This window comes from Mobula birostris, chromosome 10, assembly GCF_030028105.1.
Source record: "Mobula birostris isolate sMobBir1 chromosome 10, sMobBir1.hap1, whole genome shotgun sequence".
NCBI lineage: Eukaryota > Metazoa > Chordata > Chondrichthyes > Myliobatiformes > Myliobatidae > Mobula > Mobula birostris.
In genome coordinates, this window is record NC_092379.1 from 35,392,326 (window position 1) to 35,412,050 (window position 19,725).

The window sequence follows — 19,725 nt, forward strand, 5'->3', positions numbered from 1 at the left end:
CTGGAGGTAGGGCATCATCAGAAGCCCCCAAATGATCCACTGCTCGATCCGCCCTTTCCTTTTCGTCGGCCTTCACGGTGATGGCAAACTGACACATGGCCTTTATAACCCTTATTTTGTTGTGTGGTTAGTAGAGAAACCAAATATAAAAGACAAAGATGCCACTCTTGTTAAAGTTAACAGTTTGTGCACAAAAATCTTTGGAGCTCACGCCTCCGGTGTTCCTCCTCAATGACCTCCGCCGAAACGTTGCCAACCGCTGGACCCTCGAATTCCCATAGACTCCGTCTGGTGATCACCGAGCACTCCCCGCACTCGTTCTACCTCCTCACTCGCCTCGACCGAAAAACCGCAAAAGCTCGGTTCCCAGACAAACAAGATAGAATAATGTGTCTCTCGTTTGGTTAGTTCCCTGTTATCTGTAGTTAAAACCCAAATATCGCAGCTACAGAGAAACTATTACATCAGCAGTTAGCATTACAGAGACGCCATTTCATTAGCCTTAGCAGTTAACATTACCAAGAACCCTACATGTGTTAGTCGGTATGTGTTCTAAGACTGGGGCTCTCAGTACATGTGTGATAAACAAAACAAAATGGTATGTGAGAGTTTCCAGTTAATTCTGGCAGCTATTACTGCATTGAATCAGATAGATTTTAATTGGAAACTTAAGCTTCAGGTAGCGATAAATGAATAGAAACTAAGTAAAATTGTTAGTTGATTTCTCCCTGCTGAGGTGTATATTTTGAATGATAAAGAATTGGTTGAATTGGAAGCTACTACCTATTATAACTTTGATTTGATTGCATCCCTAACAGGGACAGCATCTGCCAAGAGATCTAGTGTAGACAAATTGAAGGAAGTGCATGAAAAGTATCAGGAGGAGAGATTGAAGGCACAGGAGGCCAGACTGAGTAAAAAACTAGAGGTAAGATTATTGTTATACCTTCTTACCTTGACTGTCCTGCCAGTCTTTGATAAGGGCAATAAGAAAGTTGTCTGTATATACTACTCCAAAATCAATTTGCTATCCACAATATTCATTGTTTAATTTGGAAAACTGTTGAGGAAATTAAGTATATGGTTATTCAAAGGGCTTGATCTAGCTTTATTCTTTTTGTTTCTGTTCCATTGCTGGAAGATCCTTCATATCACCCTCAACTTATTCTTAAGGCCCTTTGCATTGCTATATTGCTTCTGACGTTCACAAGTTTTTGAAAAGTATGTAGCTCATTCCACACTCTCACCACCTTCTGAGTGAAGAAATTCCCCCCTCATGTTCCCCTTAAACCTCTCACCTTTCACTCTTAAACCATGGCCTCTGGTTGTAGTCCCACCCAACCTCAGTGGCAAAAATCTGCTTGCATTTACCCTAGATCCCTCATACCTCTGTCAAATCTCCTCTCAATCTTCTATGTTCCAAGCAATAAGGGCCTAACCTATTCAATCTTCCCTCAGAACTCAGGTCCTCCAGTCCTGGCACCATCCTTATAAACCTTCTCTGTACTCTTTCAACTTTACTGACATCTTTCCTGTGGGTAGGCAGCTGAAACTGCACACGACACTCCAAATTAGGTCTTACTACTGTCGTATAGAATTTCAACATAACATCCAAACTTACCTTGATTCATGAAGGCCAAGGTGCCAGAAGCTTTCTTCATGACCATATCTACCCATGGTACCACTTTCAGTGAATTATGGTCCTGTATTCATGGAAATGGATGACCAAAGCAGAGGCTCGGCATCTGTAGAAAGAGAAACCATTTACTGACTGGGCTCGGGACTTGTGCTGACGAGAATAATGTTGTGCGATGCCCAGTGGAGTGGCCAGTAATATCTTTTTTTTTCCAGAATTCTGTTCAGGGTTGGATGGCATTGATCAATTTCATTTCTTTCCTTTCCCCAGTCACGGTTGAACAACATAAAGCAACTGTCCACAATTGCCTTGGCCTTGGGGGTAGAGCATACCCGGAATGAGCTGCTCCCACTTCTGACTGGTAGGTACAAAGCTGCGTGTGGTTGGGCTGCCTCGGTTTGAACAATCGCCTCTCAGAGTCGCCTTGCCACTGATTTCTCGTCTAGATGCAGACACCATTTTCGATGAAGACGAGCCACTGCTGGCATTAGCGGAGCAACTAGGGAGCTTCACGGTGCACGTTGGCGGACCGGAGTATGTTCACTGTTTGTTGGTAAGAGCGGACGTACATTTACAAAGCACTGCACAAGACGGACACGCGGTTAATGCCATTGAAGTGGTATTACTGTCTTAATAAAGGTTAATTTCCAGAAGATGATTCTCAAAGCAGCAGGGTTCCACAGGCAATGATAAAGTAATTGACTTAATAATGAGTCATAGAAAAGTTCAGCACATGTTCCCCTTAAACATTTCACCTTTCACCCTTAACCCATGACCTCTAGCTGCAGTCTCATCCAACCTCAGTGGACAATGACTGCTTGCATTTACCCTATCTAAACCCCTCATAATCTTGTCTCCTTCTGTCATATCTCTTTGCAATCTTCTATGTTCCAAGTTAAAAAGAAGTCCTAACATATTCAATCTTTCCATATAACTCAGGTCCTCCAGACCCAGCAATGTCCCTGTAATCTTTCTTTGTTATGATGGGTTGCTTGAATGAGGGGTAAATGGACACATACAGAACCCTCTCTGCTTTTATTGTTTGCAATAAAATCTTTGAGGCAGATGAGGCTTTGTGCCACCCCAACATATTTGTAGGCACGAGAAAGTCTGCAGATGCTGGAAATCCAAAGCAACTCTCACAAAACGCTGGAGGAACTCAGCAGCTCAGGCAGCGTCTGTGGAAAAGAGTAAGTGGTCGATGTTTCTGGCCGAGACCCTTCTTCAGGACCTGGTTGAAATATTGGAGGGGTGTATCATTGAGAATTGCTACAGTGAAGTGTAGTTACTCTACCCCTGATCCAGGTTCACCCGCGCAGCCTGTTGGAAAACATACATGGACTGATACCGTCCCCCGAACACTGAAACCTCTGCTCTGTATTAACCAAATATACATTCAACATGAGCCCAACCGGGGGAAACAAAACACAGATTTTAATGCCCAGATGCAATGGTCCTATGCATAAATATTTATTTAAAATAACATACTTGCATTGTTTTTAAATACCCGTAATGGGGAACAAGATTCTGAAATTAAGTAACGAGGGCCTCAGGCTATTACAGGGCATAGATCAAATTAAAATGATTTTCAGTGATCAGTTCATCATAGGACAATTCAGAATTAAAATAATGAAATCAATTTATGAAACCACCAAAGTAGCTCGATCAATGAGGTTTAACCAGGATGCTGCCTGCTTTAGAGGAAGTGCTGCAACTTTATCAGACTCTGGGTGGGCCACGTCTGGAGTATTGCATGCAGTTCTGATTGTCCCACTATAGGAAAGATGTTGGGGCTTTGGAGTCGATGCGGAAGAGGTTCGCCAGAATGTTGCCTGGTTTAGAGGACATGCGATCATGAGAGCTGGATAAACTTATGTTGTTTTCTCTGAAGCGCTGGAGGCCGAGGGGAGATCTGCTAGAGGTTTGTAAGATTATGAGAAGCATGTGCATAGATAAAGTAGAGAGGAGTATCTGTTTCCCAGGATTTAAATGTCTAATACCAGAGGTATGCATTGAAGGTGAGAGTGGGTAGGTAGGTTCAAGGGGGATGTGAGGGGTAAGTTTTTTTACCATCAGAGTGGGGGATGCCTGGAATACATTGACTGATATGATGGTAGAGACTTTTCAGAGACTTTTGGATAGGCACTGGGTATGAGAAAGATGGAGGGAGATGGACATTGTGTAGGTAGGAGGAATTAGTTCTTGGTGGTTTTTGATTTTCTTTTTAGCTGGTTCAGCACAACATTGTGGGCCGAATGGCCTGTTTCTGTACTGTACTGTTCCATGTTTTACTTTATTGTTTGCAGTGGTTCCGAATTAGACATTCCAGCATTCAGTATGTTGAGTATAGAGTGTGTACATTCTTTTTGTATTGATACTCCTTTCAAAAATGTTTTCTTTTTGTGTAAAATTACCTGCGAGTACAGGCAAAGAATTCTTAAAGCATTTACGTAAGGAATCCAATTTGCTCATGTGTGGGTGGGGGCTGTATATAAAATATCACAAACTTTTAGTAGTGTTTCGTGAAGAACGCTGAGATGGCGTGGCTTTGTATTACAGAAAATAGCAATTCAGAAATGTTTTCTCGGAGCCCCTGTGATGCCTGCAATTCTAAACTGAAACATGGGCACAGTTCTTGTTTGAATAGTTCTATAAGATATAGGTGCAGAGTTAGGCTATTTGGCCCATCGATCCATTTTCCCCTCTCAGCCCCAATCTCCTGCCTTCTCCCTGTATCCTTCTATGCTGCGATTAATCAAGAGTCTTATCAATTTGTCGTTCAATCATGGCTGATCCTATTTTCCCCTCCTCTGCCCCACTCCCCAGTCTTCTCCCAGTAACCTTTGATGCCATGAACCTATCAAGAACCTATCAATCTCTGCCTTAAATATACCCAATGACTTGTCCTCCACAGCCACCTGTGGCACAGAATTCCACATATTCATCACCCTTTGGCTAAATAAATTCCTCATCATTTTCATTCTAAAAGGATATCCCTTTATTCTGGGGCTGTGCCCTCTAGGCTTAGACTCCCCTGCCATAGGAAACATCCTCTCCACATCCACTCTATTCAGACCTTCCAACATTTGATAGGTTTCAATGAGGTCTCTTCTCATTCTTCTGAACTCCAGCGAGTACAGGCCCAGAGCCATCAAACATTCCTCACGTGACAAGCCTTCCATTCCCAGTATTATTTTTGTGAATCTCCTTGAAACTCCACACAATGTCAGCACCTCCTTTCTTAGATGAGGGGCCCAAATCTCCTCATAATACTCTAAATGATGACTCACCAATACATTATAAAACCTTAACATTACATCCCTGCTTTTATATTCTAGTCCTCTCGAAATGACTGCTAACATTGCATTTGCCTTCCTCAGCCTGCAAGTTAACCTTTAGTGAATGCTGCACGAGGACTCCCAAGTCCCTTTGCACCTCGGATTCTTGAATTTTCTCCCAATTTAGAATGTAGTTTACACTTTTATTTCTTCTAACAAAGTGGATGACCATGGACTTCCCTCAAACTTTGGCAAAATTATTATGACAGGCAGCTTCATGTTTATTTGCATATTAAAACCTCATAGGATGAGCAATTATTGGTACTTAATTTGAAGATGAAATAGTAATTACTGATAATTAGGAACATGACAGTGTAATTTCCATTTAATATTAGTACAGTGTTTTCTGGTTAGGAACCTTGGGAATTTCTGTGATTGAGAAAATATGTCCTTTGATTTATACAGTTTTTGGTAGTTTGTGTTTTGTCCTCCAGCACGGCTCTATATTGTTCTACCTTTAAATGTTTCTCTGTCTCATGTTCTTTATGAGAATTCCTAATTCTCAGCAATTTAAGAATTTATCTTAAAGATTGTTTCTAAATATTGTGTTTCTTAGAAGTAGAGTAAAAAGAAGATGTGTTTCAGTTTAATTCTTTCCCACTAATCAGCCTCCCTTGGAGAACCTGGCAACGGTGGAAAAATCGGTAGTACGAGATAAAGCCATCGATTCACTGCGAGCCATCTCCCACGAGCACTCTCCTGCAGACCTAGAAGTCCACTTTGTGCCACTGGTCAAGCGCCTGACTTGTGGTGACTGGTTCACGTCCAGGACTTCGGCATGCAGCCTTTTCAGTGTCTGCTACCCTCGGGTATCCAGCTCTGTAAAGACCGAGCTGCGTCAGTAAGTACTTTCCTCCCTTGGAATGCTGCAGATGAACATGATTGAAGTTAGCTAGGAATATTACAGTATTATTGTAGAAAATCGACATCCTGTAGTATCGCTCATTATGTACCGTGTCGTATGGTGTGGGCGATCGTGGGTCTTTCCGTGGACACGATTGTTCTTGGCGAAGTTTTCTACAGAAGTGGTTTGCCATCGCCTTCTTTCTGGGCAGCGTGTGTCTTTACAAGACGGGTGACCCCCAGCCCATTATCAATACGCTTCAGAGACTGTCTGACTGGTGTCAGTGTCAGGAGTTGAGATCTGCACCTGCTGCTCATACAACCGTCCACCACCTGCTCCCACGGCTTCACGTAGTCCTGATCGGGGAGGCTAAGCGGGTGCTACACCTTGCCCTAGGGTGACCTGCAGGCCAGTGGAGGGAAGGAGTGCCTTACACCTCCTTTGGCAGGGACGTATTTCCTTCCTGCCACCCAATTTCGGTATAATTTGGTTTTATTGGCGATAAGATGCTACCACCATGGTGGACAGGACCTTGTTTTAACTGAGTGGGTAGAAGTTTCTAGTTTAGAGAATAATCAGCCCCAAAATAGCACAGAAAGTGTGGCATTTTTGTTTTTAATGACATAAACTGAAGGTTTTTTGTGTGTTTTTAGTGAGGAAGGAGCAAAAGCCGAGGTGCATCATAGTGGAGTGGTGCTCATCGCTTACTCTCGGCTGTGGGGTTGAAGTGGCCTTGTCATTTACAAAGGCGTGCTCTTTTTGAGAGCCGTGTCTTGTCAAGCCTGTTGCTCTGCTTCAGGGCCATTTTGATTAATCTGGCGCGCAGAGGATTTCACCTGTTCGGAGGTGTTTGAGTTTTGTCGGACGAGAAGGTTGCTTTGGTAACTGTGTGCCCCTGCAGTCCACAACCAATGGCTCTGTTCTGCTCCAAGTGCAGGAGTCCCACATCTGGGGTTCACTTCCAGCCGCTTTACTCCCTGAATTAAAATTTTTTGTGGTGTCATTTGTGTAAACTTTCAGACACAGTCAGTTGTTTCAGAAAAAGACAGGGCTGTATGGTGGGGAAATTCTGGGCAGCTTCTAGAGTAGGTTACGTGGTCAGCACAACATTGTGGGCTGAAGGGCCTGTAATGTGCAGTAAATTTCTATATTCTGTTGCGATCTTGAAGTATTTCTCAGGATAAAATCTGAAAACCACAAATATTGGATTTTTGGGTGGTGTGGTGGAGGTGCGTCTCTACCAAAGGAGGTGTACGGCTTCCTTCTGCTGGTCTGCAGGCCACCCTTGGGCAAGGTGTAGCTCCTGCTTCGATACCACCGACCCCCCTCCCCCCCCCCCACCCGATCAGGGTCAGGTGAAGCCATGGGATCAGGTGGTGGATGAGCAGCCGGTGCAGACCACAAGTCCTGGTTATGCGACCCCTGACGCCAGGTAGACAGTTTCTGAAGTGTATTGATAATGGGCTGGGGGTCACCCACCTTGTAAAGACACACACTGCCCAGAAGGCGGAAATGACAAACCACTTCTGTAGAAAACTTTACGGAGAACAATCAGGGTCATGGAAAGACCGTGACCACCCATAGCATATGACACAGCACATAATGATGATGGGTTTAGCAAAATATTTTACTAGCTTCTGATTTAGAAACATTAATTGCAAAAATGTCAATTTTTAGTGCTTGTATTTCTGCTTGCGAATTGTTAAGATCTGCATCAATGGGCGACTACTCCTATGTGACCTTTAATTTTATTTTTTCTGCAGACTTTTCCACAGCTTGTGCTCAGATGACACACCAGTGGTCCGCCAGGCAGCAGCATCAAAGTTGGGTGAATTTGCAAAGGTTGTGGAGCTGGAGTTTTTGAAAAGTGACATTCTACCCCTCTTCACTTCCCTGGCTTCTGATGAGCAGGTATGTAGTTGTAGAGCAGACACTGGGGTGGCAGCGGGAAGTCAAATTGAAGTGGGTGGCCATTGGGATACCCTGGCTGTCGCAGCGGACCCAGAGAAGGTGCTCGATGAAGAAGCCGCCCCCCCAACCCCATCTGTGTTGGTCCTCCGATGTCGAGGAGGCCACGGCAGGAGCTCCAGATACAGCGAATAGCCCCGAGAGAAAAGCACCGCTTCGCCTGCAAGAACTGTTTGCAGCCCTGAACGGAGGCAAATAGGCGAGTGTAGACCTTGTCTTGCTTTCGGGGAGAGCGGCGAGGATGAATGAGTGGCGTGGAAACCTGAAGGGTGGGGTGGGTGAAGGGGGGTGTGATTAGTGGCAGAGGCCCCTTGCAGATAGCGGAGGATTGAGATTAGTCTAGGAGTCTATTGTGGGTGGTGGGGGCTACAGACACTGATGCGCTGGAAAGGCTTGTGGGGTGGGAATGCAGGTGACGTGGATGAGGGAAGCGTGGATTATAGTGAAGAAAGGTGATCTTATTCCCCATGGCTTGTCATGATTCATCTTGCTGAAGCTGCTGCTGTCACCTTGGCTTTATGTCACATGTGTATCAATTGCTTGTACTGAGGAGCCTCTGTATCCCACACGTCATGGCAGTGTGTGAAATAACAGAGAGCACTTGGCTCATTCCGGTAACAGGCTGTGTGTCATTCCACTCACTGGAGCAATTGCATGATTTCACACCTCTCCCCCCCACATTACCGCTTGCATTTTACTGTATGGATGAGCTGGAGGTGGGAAAGATTAGTACGGATGCTGTGTCAGTGGCAAAGCACTGAGTTGCATCCGGTTAATACGTCCATGTACTCAATATGCTACGCCTTGTTAATGCCACTTCCTGCTTGCAAAGTTTCTGTTGTCATAGTCTGCACCATCTGTTCACCTTTGTAACTGGGGTTCACAACCCTCTTTTACGCCATCGACCCCCTACCATCAACCGAGGGGCCCCAGGTTGGGAGCCCCTGCTTTATAAAGTTCCTTTGTCCACAGCAGATGGAAGCAGTGCCTGTCAATCTATCGACATGATTACACCATTCCAGTACTCCAGCTGGAGATGCTCCTCCAAGAAGGTGGTTATCTTGAGGCTTTTGCCTGAAGAGTGAACTGTTTAATCAGTGTGTGTCCTTTCATATTCCTCCAACCTAAAGTATCCCGGGCAAAAGGCTTGACGCAGTCCGCAGTATCCTCGTGTACTAAGGAGCCAGAGTCATACAGAAATGGTACGCTGAAGGGGAGCTGGGATGGACACTTTGACCCTCACCTAGCTTCTGGTTAACGGTTGGACGTGTGCTCCTTGGTGTTGAGTAAGCTTCTCTTCTGGTTACTGTCCAGTGAGTCCTGGAAATAAACCTTCACATCTGCAGCCAGGGAGATGTTCACACTTGCTTCAGGTTCAGACCCCACCAATGATGGCTAGCATATCAAAACAAGGATGTAATGTTCACATTTTATAAGGCTTCACTTGGAATATTGAAGGTAGTTTTGGGCCCCTTATCTAACAAAGGGTTTGCCAAGACAGGAGTGGGTTCAAAGGAGGGTCACGAAAGTGATTGAAAGATCCAGGATTGAACGGCTTGTCGTACGAGGAGCATTCGATGGCTCTGTGCCTGTACTCATTTGAATTCAGAAGAATGAGGGGGAGGGATCTCATTGTAACCTGTCAAATACTGAAAGACCTCTAGCGTGGATATGGGGAGGATGTTTTCTATGGTGGGACAGCCTAAGACCAGAGGAAGCAATCTCAGAGCAGAGGTTTGTCCATTTAGAATGGAGATAAGGAAGGATTTCCTTATCCAGAGAATCTGTGGAATTCATTGTCACAGAGGAGAAGTCATTGGGTATATTCAGGGCAGAGAGGTTGATAGATTCTTGATTAGTCAGGGCATGAGAAGTGACCTGGTTGAAGCGTATAAGATGATGAGAGGCATTAATCGTGTGGATAGCCGGAGGCTTTTTCCCCAGGGCTGAAATGGCTAACATGAGGGGGCATAGTTCTAAGGTGCTTGAAAGTAGGTATAAGGGAGACATCAGAGGTAAGTTTCTCACCTAGAGAGTGGTGGGTGTGTGGAATGCACTGACAACAAAGGTGGTAGAGATGGATACAGGGTTTTTTAAGAGACTCTTAGATAGGTACATGGAGCTTAGGTAAATAGAGGGCTATGCGGTAGGGAAATTCCAGGCAGTTTCTCGAGTAGGTTACTTGGTCTGCACAACTTTGGGGCCGGATGGCCTGTAAAGAGCTGTAGATTTCCATGTTTCGATGAAGGGATATGGGGAGAAGGCAGGAGATTGGGCTGAAGGTGAAATGGATCAACCATGATGAAATGGCAGGGCAGACTCGATGGGCCAAATGGCCTAATTCAGCTCCTACATCCTACGGTGAAAAGTGACCACTTGGGTGATTAGCTTGGAGATTCACTCAGCAGAGAATGGTGCTTCAAGAGCAGGAGAAAGAAAATTGATTTATCAATAAATTTTTGCACTGTCATGACATTTGCTAATATACTAATCCAAGGAATGCTTCCATCAAAGGTTGCATGTTGATACACTCCAGTACTTGTATCCTGGGAAGATTCCAGCACATATTGCAAAGTAATGAAACCTGTTGCTACTTTCTAGGTGATCTGAACGGATATCATTTGGGAAACAATTGTTATATTGTCAGTATTTATTTTTATGATTTTTTTGATGAGATTAGTTCTTCCTAATGTTAACTTCAGTAAATTAATTTTGTTTTTTAATGAAGAACCAGCTCAAACCCGGTTTGAACATCTTTTTCACAGGATTCGGTTAGGCTGTTGGCAGTTGAGGCTTGTGTGAGCATAGCCCAGCTGCTGCCCCAGGAAGACCTGGAAGCGTTGGTGATGCCGACCCTCCGGCAGGCAATGGACGATGAATCCTGGCGTGTTCGCTATGTGGTGGCAGACAAATTTTCTGAGGTACGTGTTATTGCTAAAGCACAAAGTGCATCTCTTTGGTATGATGATATGGTGCATTTATGTTTTAAAACTAGTCTTTAAGTTTTCTGTTCCAGCTCGAATCCCTTCAGATTCTGTCAAAAGTCATGAAAACACGATCAGTTCGTCTAATATAGTTTTAAAAAATCATTAAATCAAGCACCTGCGTATTTTTAATATAATTGACTGACATGCCAAAAGGTGCTGAGATTTCTTTCCAGATTCATTTAATTAGCCTGTTTTTAAACATGGATCTGAAATAGAACAAAGTTGGTCTGAATTGAGCTCAGATCTTTTTCAGTGTATCTGAAGGATAATCCTGTGACAGGGGTTTGGAACAAACTTGTTGGCATAGTGCCAGGGATCTGGGGATTCAGCACATGCATAGGTTGATGACACTGATATTTTTCACTTTTGACTGGAGGAAGTTAAGGGGAACTTCAGTTCTGTTTAAAAATGAGCCGAAAGGTCGAAAAGCCAGGACGATCCTCAGAGACTTTGACACTCAGGAACTTGAAATTACTCACCCTTTCCACAGTCCCCTTGATTAGGACTGATATGTGTTCCCTTGACTTCCCCTTCCTGACGTCGACAATCAGTTCCTTGGTTTTACTGTCATTGTGGTAAATTTTGTGATGTAGTACATGAATTAATTAATTTAATTAAAATTTTGATGGACTGCACCTTGCTGGTTCCTTCCCACTGCTGACTTCACACAGACCGGGTATGGGGTAGGGAGGTGGTGATTCAACTTCACCCTCCTGTGGTCCACAATCAGTTCCTTGGTCTTACTGACAAAGTGCCAGATTGTTGCCACACCACTCAACCAGCTGATCTATCTCACTCCTCTTCGGCTCCTTGTCACCATCTGAAATTCTGCCAACAATAGTTGTGTCATCGGCAGATTTATAGCCCTTAAGAGCAGTCTCAGCCTGAAAGATCGACTGTTTATTTCATTTCCATAGATGCTGCCTGGCCTGCTGAGTTCCTCCAGTATTTTGTGCTGGGTTTCCAGCATCTGCAGAATCTCCTGTGTGTTTATAGTTTTTGAACCAGATGGTCTTTGTTCTGAGTACAAAACTTGTTGCCTCAGGCTTCCTCCTGGTGCTCCGGTTTCCTCGCCCAGTCCAAAAGCATTCCGGTTAGTATGTTAAAGGGTCATTGTAGATTGTTGCACAAGTTGGTGGCTTACTGGCGGTGCAGTTTGAAGGGCCAGAACAGCTTGTTGTGTTCTGTGTCTCCAATCAAATCTATGCCCTTTAGTCTTAGGCTTTCCTAGCCTGGGAAAACACTCGGATCAACTGAAATCTCCGTGCTTTTCTCACCACAATGTAATCCAAATCCTCAAAATAAAGGCACATTGCCTACACAAGTTAATTGCAAACATTAACGATCAGGTTAACATTATTTAACAATTAAGAAACATTATTTAATCATTAAATAACATTATTTAGTTGTTTTTTTTGACCTGAGAAATTAGCTGATTACAATTGCTCACGTTGTGGTCTGTGTACCATACTTTCGGATTCAGAGCCATCAACGACAATATTTTCTCAACTTTGCCTTTCTTTAAAAATGTAAAATTCCGTCTCTTTAGGCCAGGAAAATCCGGTCCCACCCAAAGCATTGAGATTAAATCTTTCTGTTCTGTATGAGTGTAAAATCTGTACTGAAGCAGCTGGTTTATCTGTGGATATTTTATCAAGGATAGATCATTACAGCTGATTTACCTGGGTAACACTAAAGATTGCTGCTTCTAAATGGACACCATTTATCTAACCATTCCCTTTTTCTCCCCACTCATTTATTTCTTTACCAGAGCATGAGGTATCCACTCATTGATAAACATCTGAACACAATGGCAACATTTCTCTGGGTTTCTTTCCTCTTACCCCATAGCTTCACGTGACCCTGATTGGGGGGGTGGGGTTGGCTAAGCAGGTGCTACACCTTGCCCAAGGGTGACCTGCAGGCTAGCGGAGGGAAGGAACGCCTTACACCTCTCTTGGTAGAGATGTATTTCCATTCCGCCACCCATGATAAAATTACATAATTCAAAACTGTAAACCTGATCGAAAATTAAAGCAAATTACAGATGGACCAGTGTTCAAAAGCACACAGAAAACACCGCCATTTTATCAGTTCAGGATTATTACCCCTGGAACAGGCAAAGACTTTATATTGTCTGTCTTTATAAGATAACTAACCCGTGTTCAAAAATAAGCTCCATATAAGTTAACACACACAAAAATGCTGGAAGAACTCAGCAGGTCAGGCTGCATCTATGGAAGTGAATAAACAGTCGACGTTTTGGGCCAAGACCTTTCATCAGGACTGGAAAGAAAGGGGAAATATGCCAGAACAAGATAAAGGTTGCCAGAGCACTTGTGAAATTGGCACCAACCCATTATTGGAAAACAATTGCATTAGAACGGTACGGAGTTTATTGTATTTATAAAGTTCTGCTATCATTGCTAATGACAGACCATCAGAAAAGGCACTTTCTATGCTCAAGATCACGTATAAACTAATCTTGCAATGAAGTCTGTAGCTAAAGTATAGTTCAGATTTTTAATTTTGAAGTTCATATTTTCAGAGTACATACATGTCACCACATAAAACCCTGAGATTCATTTTCCTGTGGGCATACTCAGCAATTTCTATAGAATAGTAACTGTAAACAGGATCAATAAAAGATAAATTACAAATGCAAATATAAATAAATAGCAATAAATAACAAGAGTATGAAATAACAAGATAAAGAATAATTAAAGTAAGATCATTGCTTGTGGGAACATCTCAATCGATTAAGTGTACTGATCCCCTGTAGTTCAAGATCCTGATGGTTGAGGGGTAATAACTGTTCTTGAACCTGGTGGTGAGAGTCCTGAGGCTTCTGTACCTTCTACCTGATGGTTGAGGGGTAATAACTGTTCTTGAACCTGGTGGTGAGAGTCCTGAGGCTTCTGTACCTTCTACCTGATGGTTGAGGGGTAGTAACTGTTCTTGAACCTGGTGGTGTGGGTCCTGAGGCTCCTGCACCTTCTCCCTGATGGTTGAGGGGTAGTAGCTGTTCTTGAACCTGGTGGTGTGGGTCCTGAGGCTCCTGCAGCTTCTACCTGATAGTTGAGGGGTAATAGCTGTTCTCAAGCCTGGTGGTGTGGGTCCTGAGGCTCCTGTACCTTCTACCTGATGGCAGCAGCGAGACGAGCATGGAAAAGAAAGATGGTGTTGTCTTTGTGATTCCTCTGTTCACGTGTTAATGCAGAGATTGCTGCTATTGAAACCCGCTCTATCTTTGTTACTCATTCAGTTTCTCTTGCCTTTAAAGCTTCAGAAAACCGTGGGTCCTGAAGTTGCGGAAAATGATCTGGTTCCTGCTTTCCAAAACCTGTTGAAAGATTGTGAGGCTGAAGTGCGAGCAGCTGGGGCCAACAAAGTTAAAGGTTGGTTGGGAATTCTCATTCTTGTCTTTTCCATCCGGTTAAGATGTTGTTGGTGAAGCACAGTGACAACTTTCTGGCAGCAGAAACAACTATCAATTACTTTAGTAATAGACTCTTGTTCTGGCAATGACACTGCAATCTGTGCCTGTAACTTTCCTAGTGGAGACGAGGCCTTTGATCCAGCTGTACAACCCGGCATTTTGCAGTGCAGTCCTGAACATTATTTGCTTCCGTTTCTTGTCTGCACAATTTGTCTTTTTTTCCTGCGCATTGTGTGATTGATAGTTTTCTGTTTTTAATGGGTTCTGTTGGGTTCCTTTGCTTTGTGGCTGCCTGTAAGGAGACAAATGTCAAGGTTGTGTATAGTACACATGCTGGTTGCACATTTTGTCCGACGATGACAGGAAACCTGTGCGGGAGAGTTTTCAAAATGGAAAAGCCTTTGCACTGTGGCAGTTCCACTCTCTTGGCCTCAGAAGTCCGGGTCCAGTGGTATGAACAAGCGCCAGAAGAAACTGGGGTCTTCTTGTTTGCAGTGGATGACCAGGATGCTTTCTGTGTCTTTTCATGCCCCTCGTTCTCCACAGCGCGATGCAGAGCCACCTTCCTGGCTGTTGGGCTTTACTGTAGATCGCACCCGCCCAGTCCGCTGAGGCTGACTTTGCGTGCTAGGACTGGCTTGTCGGAATCTCACCGGAGTATGAGACTGCTGTTACGTGCAAATAGCTGCTTGCAGCCACAGGGGAGAGATGAGTGTCCGGTGGGGAGCAAAGGTGAGTGAGCTGCCCCGGAATGGACACGACAAGCCCCTTCACCAGAGGTGCGACCCCTTCCCTGGACACCCCTGAACTTTGAACTCCTGTGAAAGATGTAAACAAGGTTGAAAGAATGCAGAGAAAATTTACAAGGATGTTTCCTGGTCTGGAGGACCTGACTTAGAAGGAAAGATTGAATAGGTTAGGACTGTATTCTTCAGAATGCAGAAGATTGAGAGGAGATTTGATGGAGGTACAATATTATGGGGGGGTATGGATGGGATAAATGCAAGCAGGTTTTTTCCACTGAGGTTGGGTTGGACTACAACCAGAGGTCATGGGTTAAGAGTGAAAGGTGACAAGTTTAAGGGGAACATGAGGGGAAACTTCTTCACACAGAGGGTCATGAGAGTGGAACGAGCTGCCAGCACAAGTGGTCCATGCAGTTTTGATTTCAATATTTAAGAGAAGTTTGGATAGGTACATGGATAGTACGGATATGGGGCGGGGGGGATGTTATGGTCCTGGTGCAAGCAGATGGGAGTAGACAGCTTGAATTGTTCAGAATGGACGAGAGGGGCCAAAGGGCCTTTTCTGCGCTGTGCTTTTCTATGACTCTATTTAATGTGGTACCACATATCCAGGTGACACTTCTCCAAGTGAGAACAGCATGCCAGCATGCCTCCCCTTTGGCATCCTGATCTGATCCCAGAACTGGATGACAGCAAATGGAAAGGAATTGTGTGCCACTTGACTTCATGTTTCGATGGTGGCTGCTCCTTACAAAGTGCACTTCATTGCTTGTGCAGAGTCTTGAAAGGTTGTGAGATTGTGAAAAAGAGTGAATGCTGTTCTTTACGTTTGTACCACTGACTGCCTAACCCGAGGCCCTCCGTTGGTCAGGGTCCAGCATGGATGTTACGTGCAGCTGTCTACGTGATACGTAAGCCAGGGCAGTATGATATGGAGAGTAAGCTGTTGCCCATGTAGCAGGCTCCCCCTCTCCACGCATCTGATGAATCCAAAGGATCGGCAGAGACCGATACAGTTTGGTACCAGTGGCCTCGCAGGAGTTGCCAGTCAGCGTTGAACTCAACGTAGGACTGCCTCGGAGAATCCGGCTCCGGATTACAGATGTGCCAGAATTGAACCTGTGCTGTCTGACTCTTGATGTTTACACTGTAGGTGCTGGCCTTGCTTTTCCTTGTGCGACTTAAATTGTGCTTCAGAATGTATGTTTTCTCTTGCCACTATCTTCTGAGAAGATACAAATATTAAGGCAGATGCTTTTCAGCAATTGCTTCATCTGTTAAACTTTATTGATTTATCATTGTGGTGAGAGTGTGGAACGAGCTGCCAGCGCAAGTGGTGCGTGCAAGCTCGATTTCAACGTTTAAGAGAAGTTTGGATGGGTACGCAGATGGTAGTGGTATTGAGGGCTATAGTCCAGATGCAGGTTGATAGGAGTAGGCAATTTAAATGGATCGGCACAGAATAGATGGGCTGAAGGGCCTATTTCTGTGCTGTACTTTTCTCTGACTCCATTGTTTTGTTTGAGAATAACTCTCTAACATGCAGTACTCTATCTTGCAGATTTCTGTGAAAACTTGCCAGTAGATTGCAGGGAGACTGTCATAATAAATCACATCTTGCCGTATGTTAAGGTAATATGCCTTCTCAAATTCTTGGCTGGTTATACAGTCTATCTAAAATTAATGTAGCAATTATCTCATTCACTACAGGAAAAAGTCCCTCAGTATTTTGGGTGGGTCTGAAACGAGGACTCAGGCACCTTTTAATTCAAGTTTTATCACTCTGAACTGCTTGTAACTGGAAAAGCTCAATGTCCAAGCACAAGTCACATCTTGCCCCCTCTCCCGTCCCATCCCCCTCTCCCGTCCCATCCCCCTCTCCCGTCCCATTCCCCTCTCCCACTCCCTCCCCATCCCCCTCTCCTGCTCCCTCCCCCTCTCCCAAAGGGCTGAGTCCTGCCGAAGGGTTTTGGACTGAAATGTCGACTGTCCTTTTCTCCATAGGTGCTGCCTGGCCTGCTGAGTTCCTCCAGCATCTTGTGTGTGTTGCTGGTTTTTTAACATGGTGTTGGCTGCCTGGAGTGATGGTGGAGGCAGATATATCGGGGACTCTTAATGACGTTTAGATAAGCACACAAATGTGAGGAAAACGGAAGAATATGGACATCGTGTAGATTAGATTGCCCACTTGATTAGGAATTTAAGTATAACATTGTGGGTTATAGGGCCGGTTCTGTTCCATGATTTATATAAACTAGAATATCAAACTGTAAAAGAAATTATTTAAGAATGATCCATGACTGACCAGGTGGATCATAAGAACGTGGAGCAGGATGGCATCATGACTGAGATATCTAATGACAAACAAGAGAAAATCTGCAGATGCTGGAAATCCGAGCAACACACACAAAATGCTGAAGGGACTCAGCAGGCCAGGCAGCTTCTATGGGGAACAGTACAGTCGACGTTTCTGTAGGTGCTGCCTGGTCTGCTGAGTTCCTCCAGCATTTTGTGCGTGTTGACTGAAATATCTGTCTAGGTTTTCATTTAATCATTTTTTGTGTTTCTTTTCCAGGAACTTGTGTCTGACACCAATCAACACGTGAAGTCAGCTCTGGCCTCTGTTATTATGGGCTTGTCCACCATCCTGGGCAAGGACAGCACTGTTGAGCACCTGCTTCCCCTGGTCTTGGCTCAGCTCAAAGATAAGGTAATTTTATCATGAAGTACAAACTTTAACATACCCCTTGCGTGACTGGTGGCCATGGTGGATAATATTTGATTAGCCTACCGAAATCAGGCAAACACCAATGGAGAGCTTTCTTCTGTGTGCTGTTTGGAAGCTGTTGTCAAGTCCAGAGTGCTGAGGAAAGGTCGCTTATTGTTCATTAGGCGATCAAAAAGTTGGTTGTCGTCTCTGGAACTTGTACATCTGCTGAAGGTGACGAGCAGTCCATGCTCCACCACGAGATACAGGTATCTGGATAAGTGTGCCAGAACGGGACGTGTTGCAACACAGACTGATGTGTCTAGGCTTTTACTCTCACTGATATCGATTCCTGGAAGGGGACAGCAGTTGGCCCATGTTCATCTGCTTTCTTTCCTGTTGACAAACATTGTAACTGCCGTTTGCTTGAAGCTGTGCGGTGATGTCCAGCATTCTAAAGTGGATAATCACAGATTCTGCAGATGCTGGCAATCCACAGCCACACGCGTGCACACACACATACACACACACACACACAATGCTGGAGGAACTCAGCAGGTCAGGCAGCATCTATGGAGGGGAATGAACCCTTGGGCTGACACCCTTCGTCAGGACTGGAAAGGAAGGGGGAAGGCGCCAGAATAAGAAGGTTGGGAGGATGGGGGGTGTACAAGCTGGTAGGTGATAGGTAGACCAGGTGATGGGAAAGGTTGGTGTGTAGGGGAGGGGAGTTGAAGGCAGGTGATGGGTGGGAAAGGTGAAGGGCTGGAGAGGATAGATAGTAGGGGAATTAAGGGTTATGGGGAAAAGGCAGGTAGATGAAGCTGAGTTTATGGACAGGTCAGCCATGATCTTACTGAATGGCGGGGCAGGCTTGATGGGCCGGATGGCCTACTCCTGCTCCGATTTCTTATGTTTTTCTGAATCATGAATGGAATAACAACTGTTTCTTCCACCGGAGTCTCTCGAACTGTTCTTTTAGTTTGAGAGCTTCAGATAAGAGCAAATGTGCAGTGCGTTCTTTAGAAGCAGTGATGTGAGCTGGTTTGTAATCTGAGTGCATATTGGATTAAAGATGAATCGCTTAATGGTGTGATGGAGCTGTTATTTCTCCATCCATCAAGTTCCTTATTTATTTTGGCGTGAACTTAAACAAAACTGTTGCATGTGCAAATTCTGGATTTTTAAATTAATATGGAAATTTGCATTCTTTCATTATTTTTACAGAATTAAGATTATTTTTAAAAATGTAAAAAAAATCTCTCCCCTCTCCTCTCCTTCCTCAATTCCCCACTCTGAGCTTTTACTTCTCACCTGTCTATTACTTCTCCCTGGGTCCCCACCTCCTTCCATCTCTCCTGTGGTCCACTCTCTTCTCCTCTCCTCTCTCAGATTCTTTCTTCTCCAGCCATTGACCTTTCCCACCCACCTGTCTTCACCTAACACCTTCCAGCTGGCCTCCTTCCCCTCTCCTCACCTTTATATCCTAGCATCTTCCGCCTCCCTTTACAGTCCCGATAAAAGGCCTCGGCCTGAAACACCGACTGTTTACTCATTCCCATAGATGCTGCCTGAGCTGCTGAGTTCCTCCAGCGTTTTGGGTGAATTGCTCTGGATTTCCAATGTCTGCAGACTTGATTCCCTTCATGTGCTACACCCGAAAAGATTCCCCAAATGTCGGAAATGCCTCGATTTTCCAGGCACAGCTGACAGATTCCAAGTGTACATCTTCAAATTGTCAGCTGTTAATTCAAGCCTTGAATTATTTGTTAGTTTGAAATGAAATCAAGAAAAAAGCCTGCCGAATTATGATTTGAACTGTTGGATAATTTAATAGTAATTAGTATTTTGCATCTATTTATGCCAAAGGTGCAGAAAGATTTCTCAAACGCAGAAATTCAAGTGTTTTTCTTTTGTGAAATGCAGCTTTTCACAAAATGACCGTTGTTTCCTCCCATGGCCCTCCCGAGGAGCTCGCCTGCACTCAGGGAGAGTGAACGGACAATAAAGGACAATTAAGACTCAGGAACAGAATTAGGCCACTCAGCCCATCGTGTCTG

General features: G+C 44.5%; 1 protein-coding gene across 1 annotated transcript in view; it reads left to right on the forward strand.

Moving 5' to 3' along the window:
• Window positions 1-231: 231 nt before the first annotated feature.
• LOC140203575 (uncharacterized) overlaps window positions 232-19,725 on the forward strand; it is a 48,559-nt gene continuing 29,065 nt past the window's right edge. Inside the window, exons 1-10 of the mRNA XM_072269620.1 lie at window positions 232-403; window positions 819-928; window positions 1,907-1,997; window positions 2,089-2,189; window positions 5,583-5,815; window positions 7,582-7,729; window positions 10,552-10,707; window positions 14,057-14,171; window positions 16,520-16,590; window positions 17,534-17,668. Of these exons, the coding sequence (XP_072125721.1) occupies window positions 232-403; window positions 819-928; window positions 1,907-1,997; window positions 2,089-2,189; window positions 5,583-5,815; window positions 7,582-7,729; window positions 10,552-10,707; window positions 14,057-14,171; window positions 16,520-16,590; window positions 17,534-17,668 (1,332 nt within the window). The remainder of the gene's footprint in view (window positions 404-818; window positions 929-1,906; window positions 1,998-2,088; window positions 2,190-5,582; window positions 5,816-7,581; window positions 7,730-10,551; window positions 10,708-14,056; window positions 14,172-16,519; window positions 16,591-17,533; window positions 17,669-19,725) is intronic.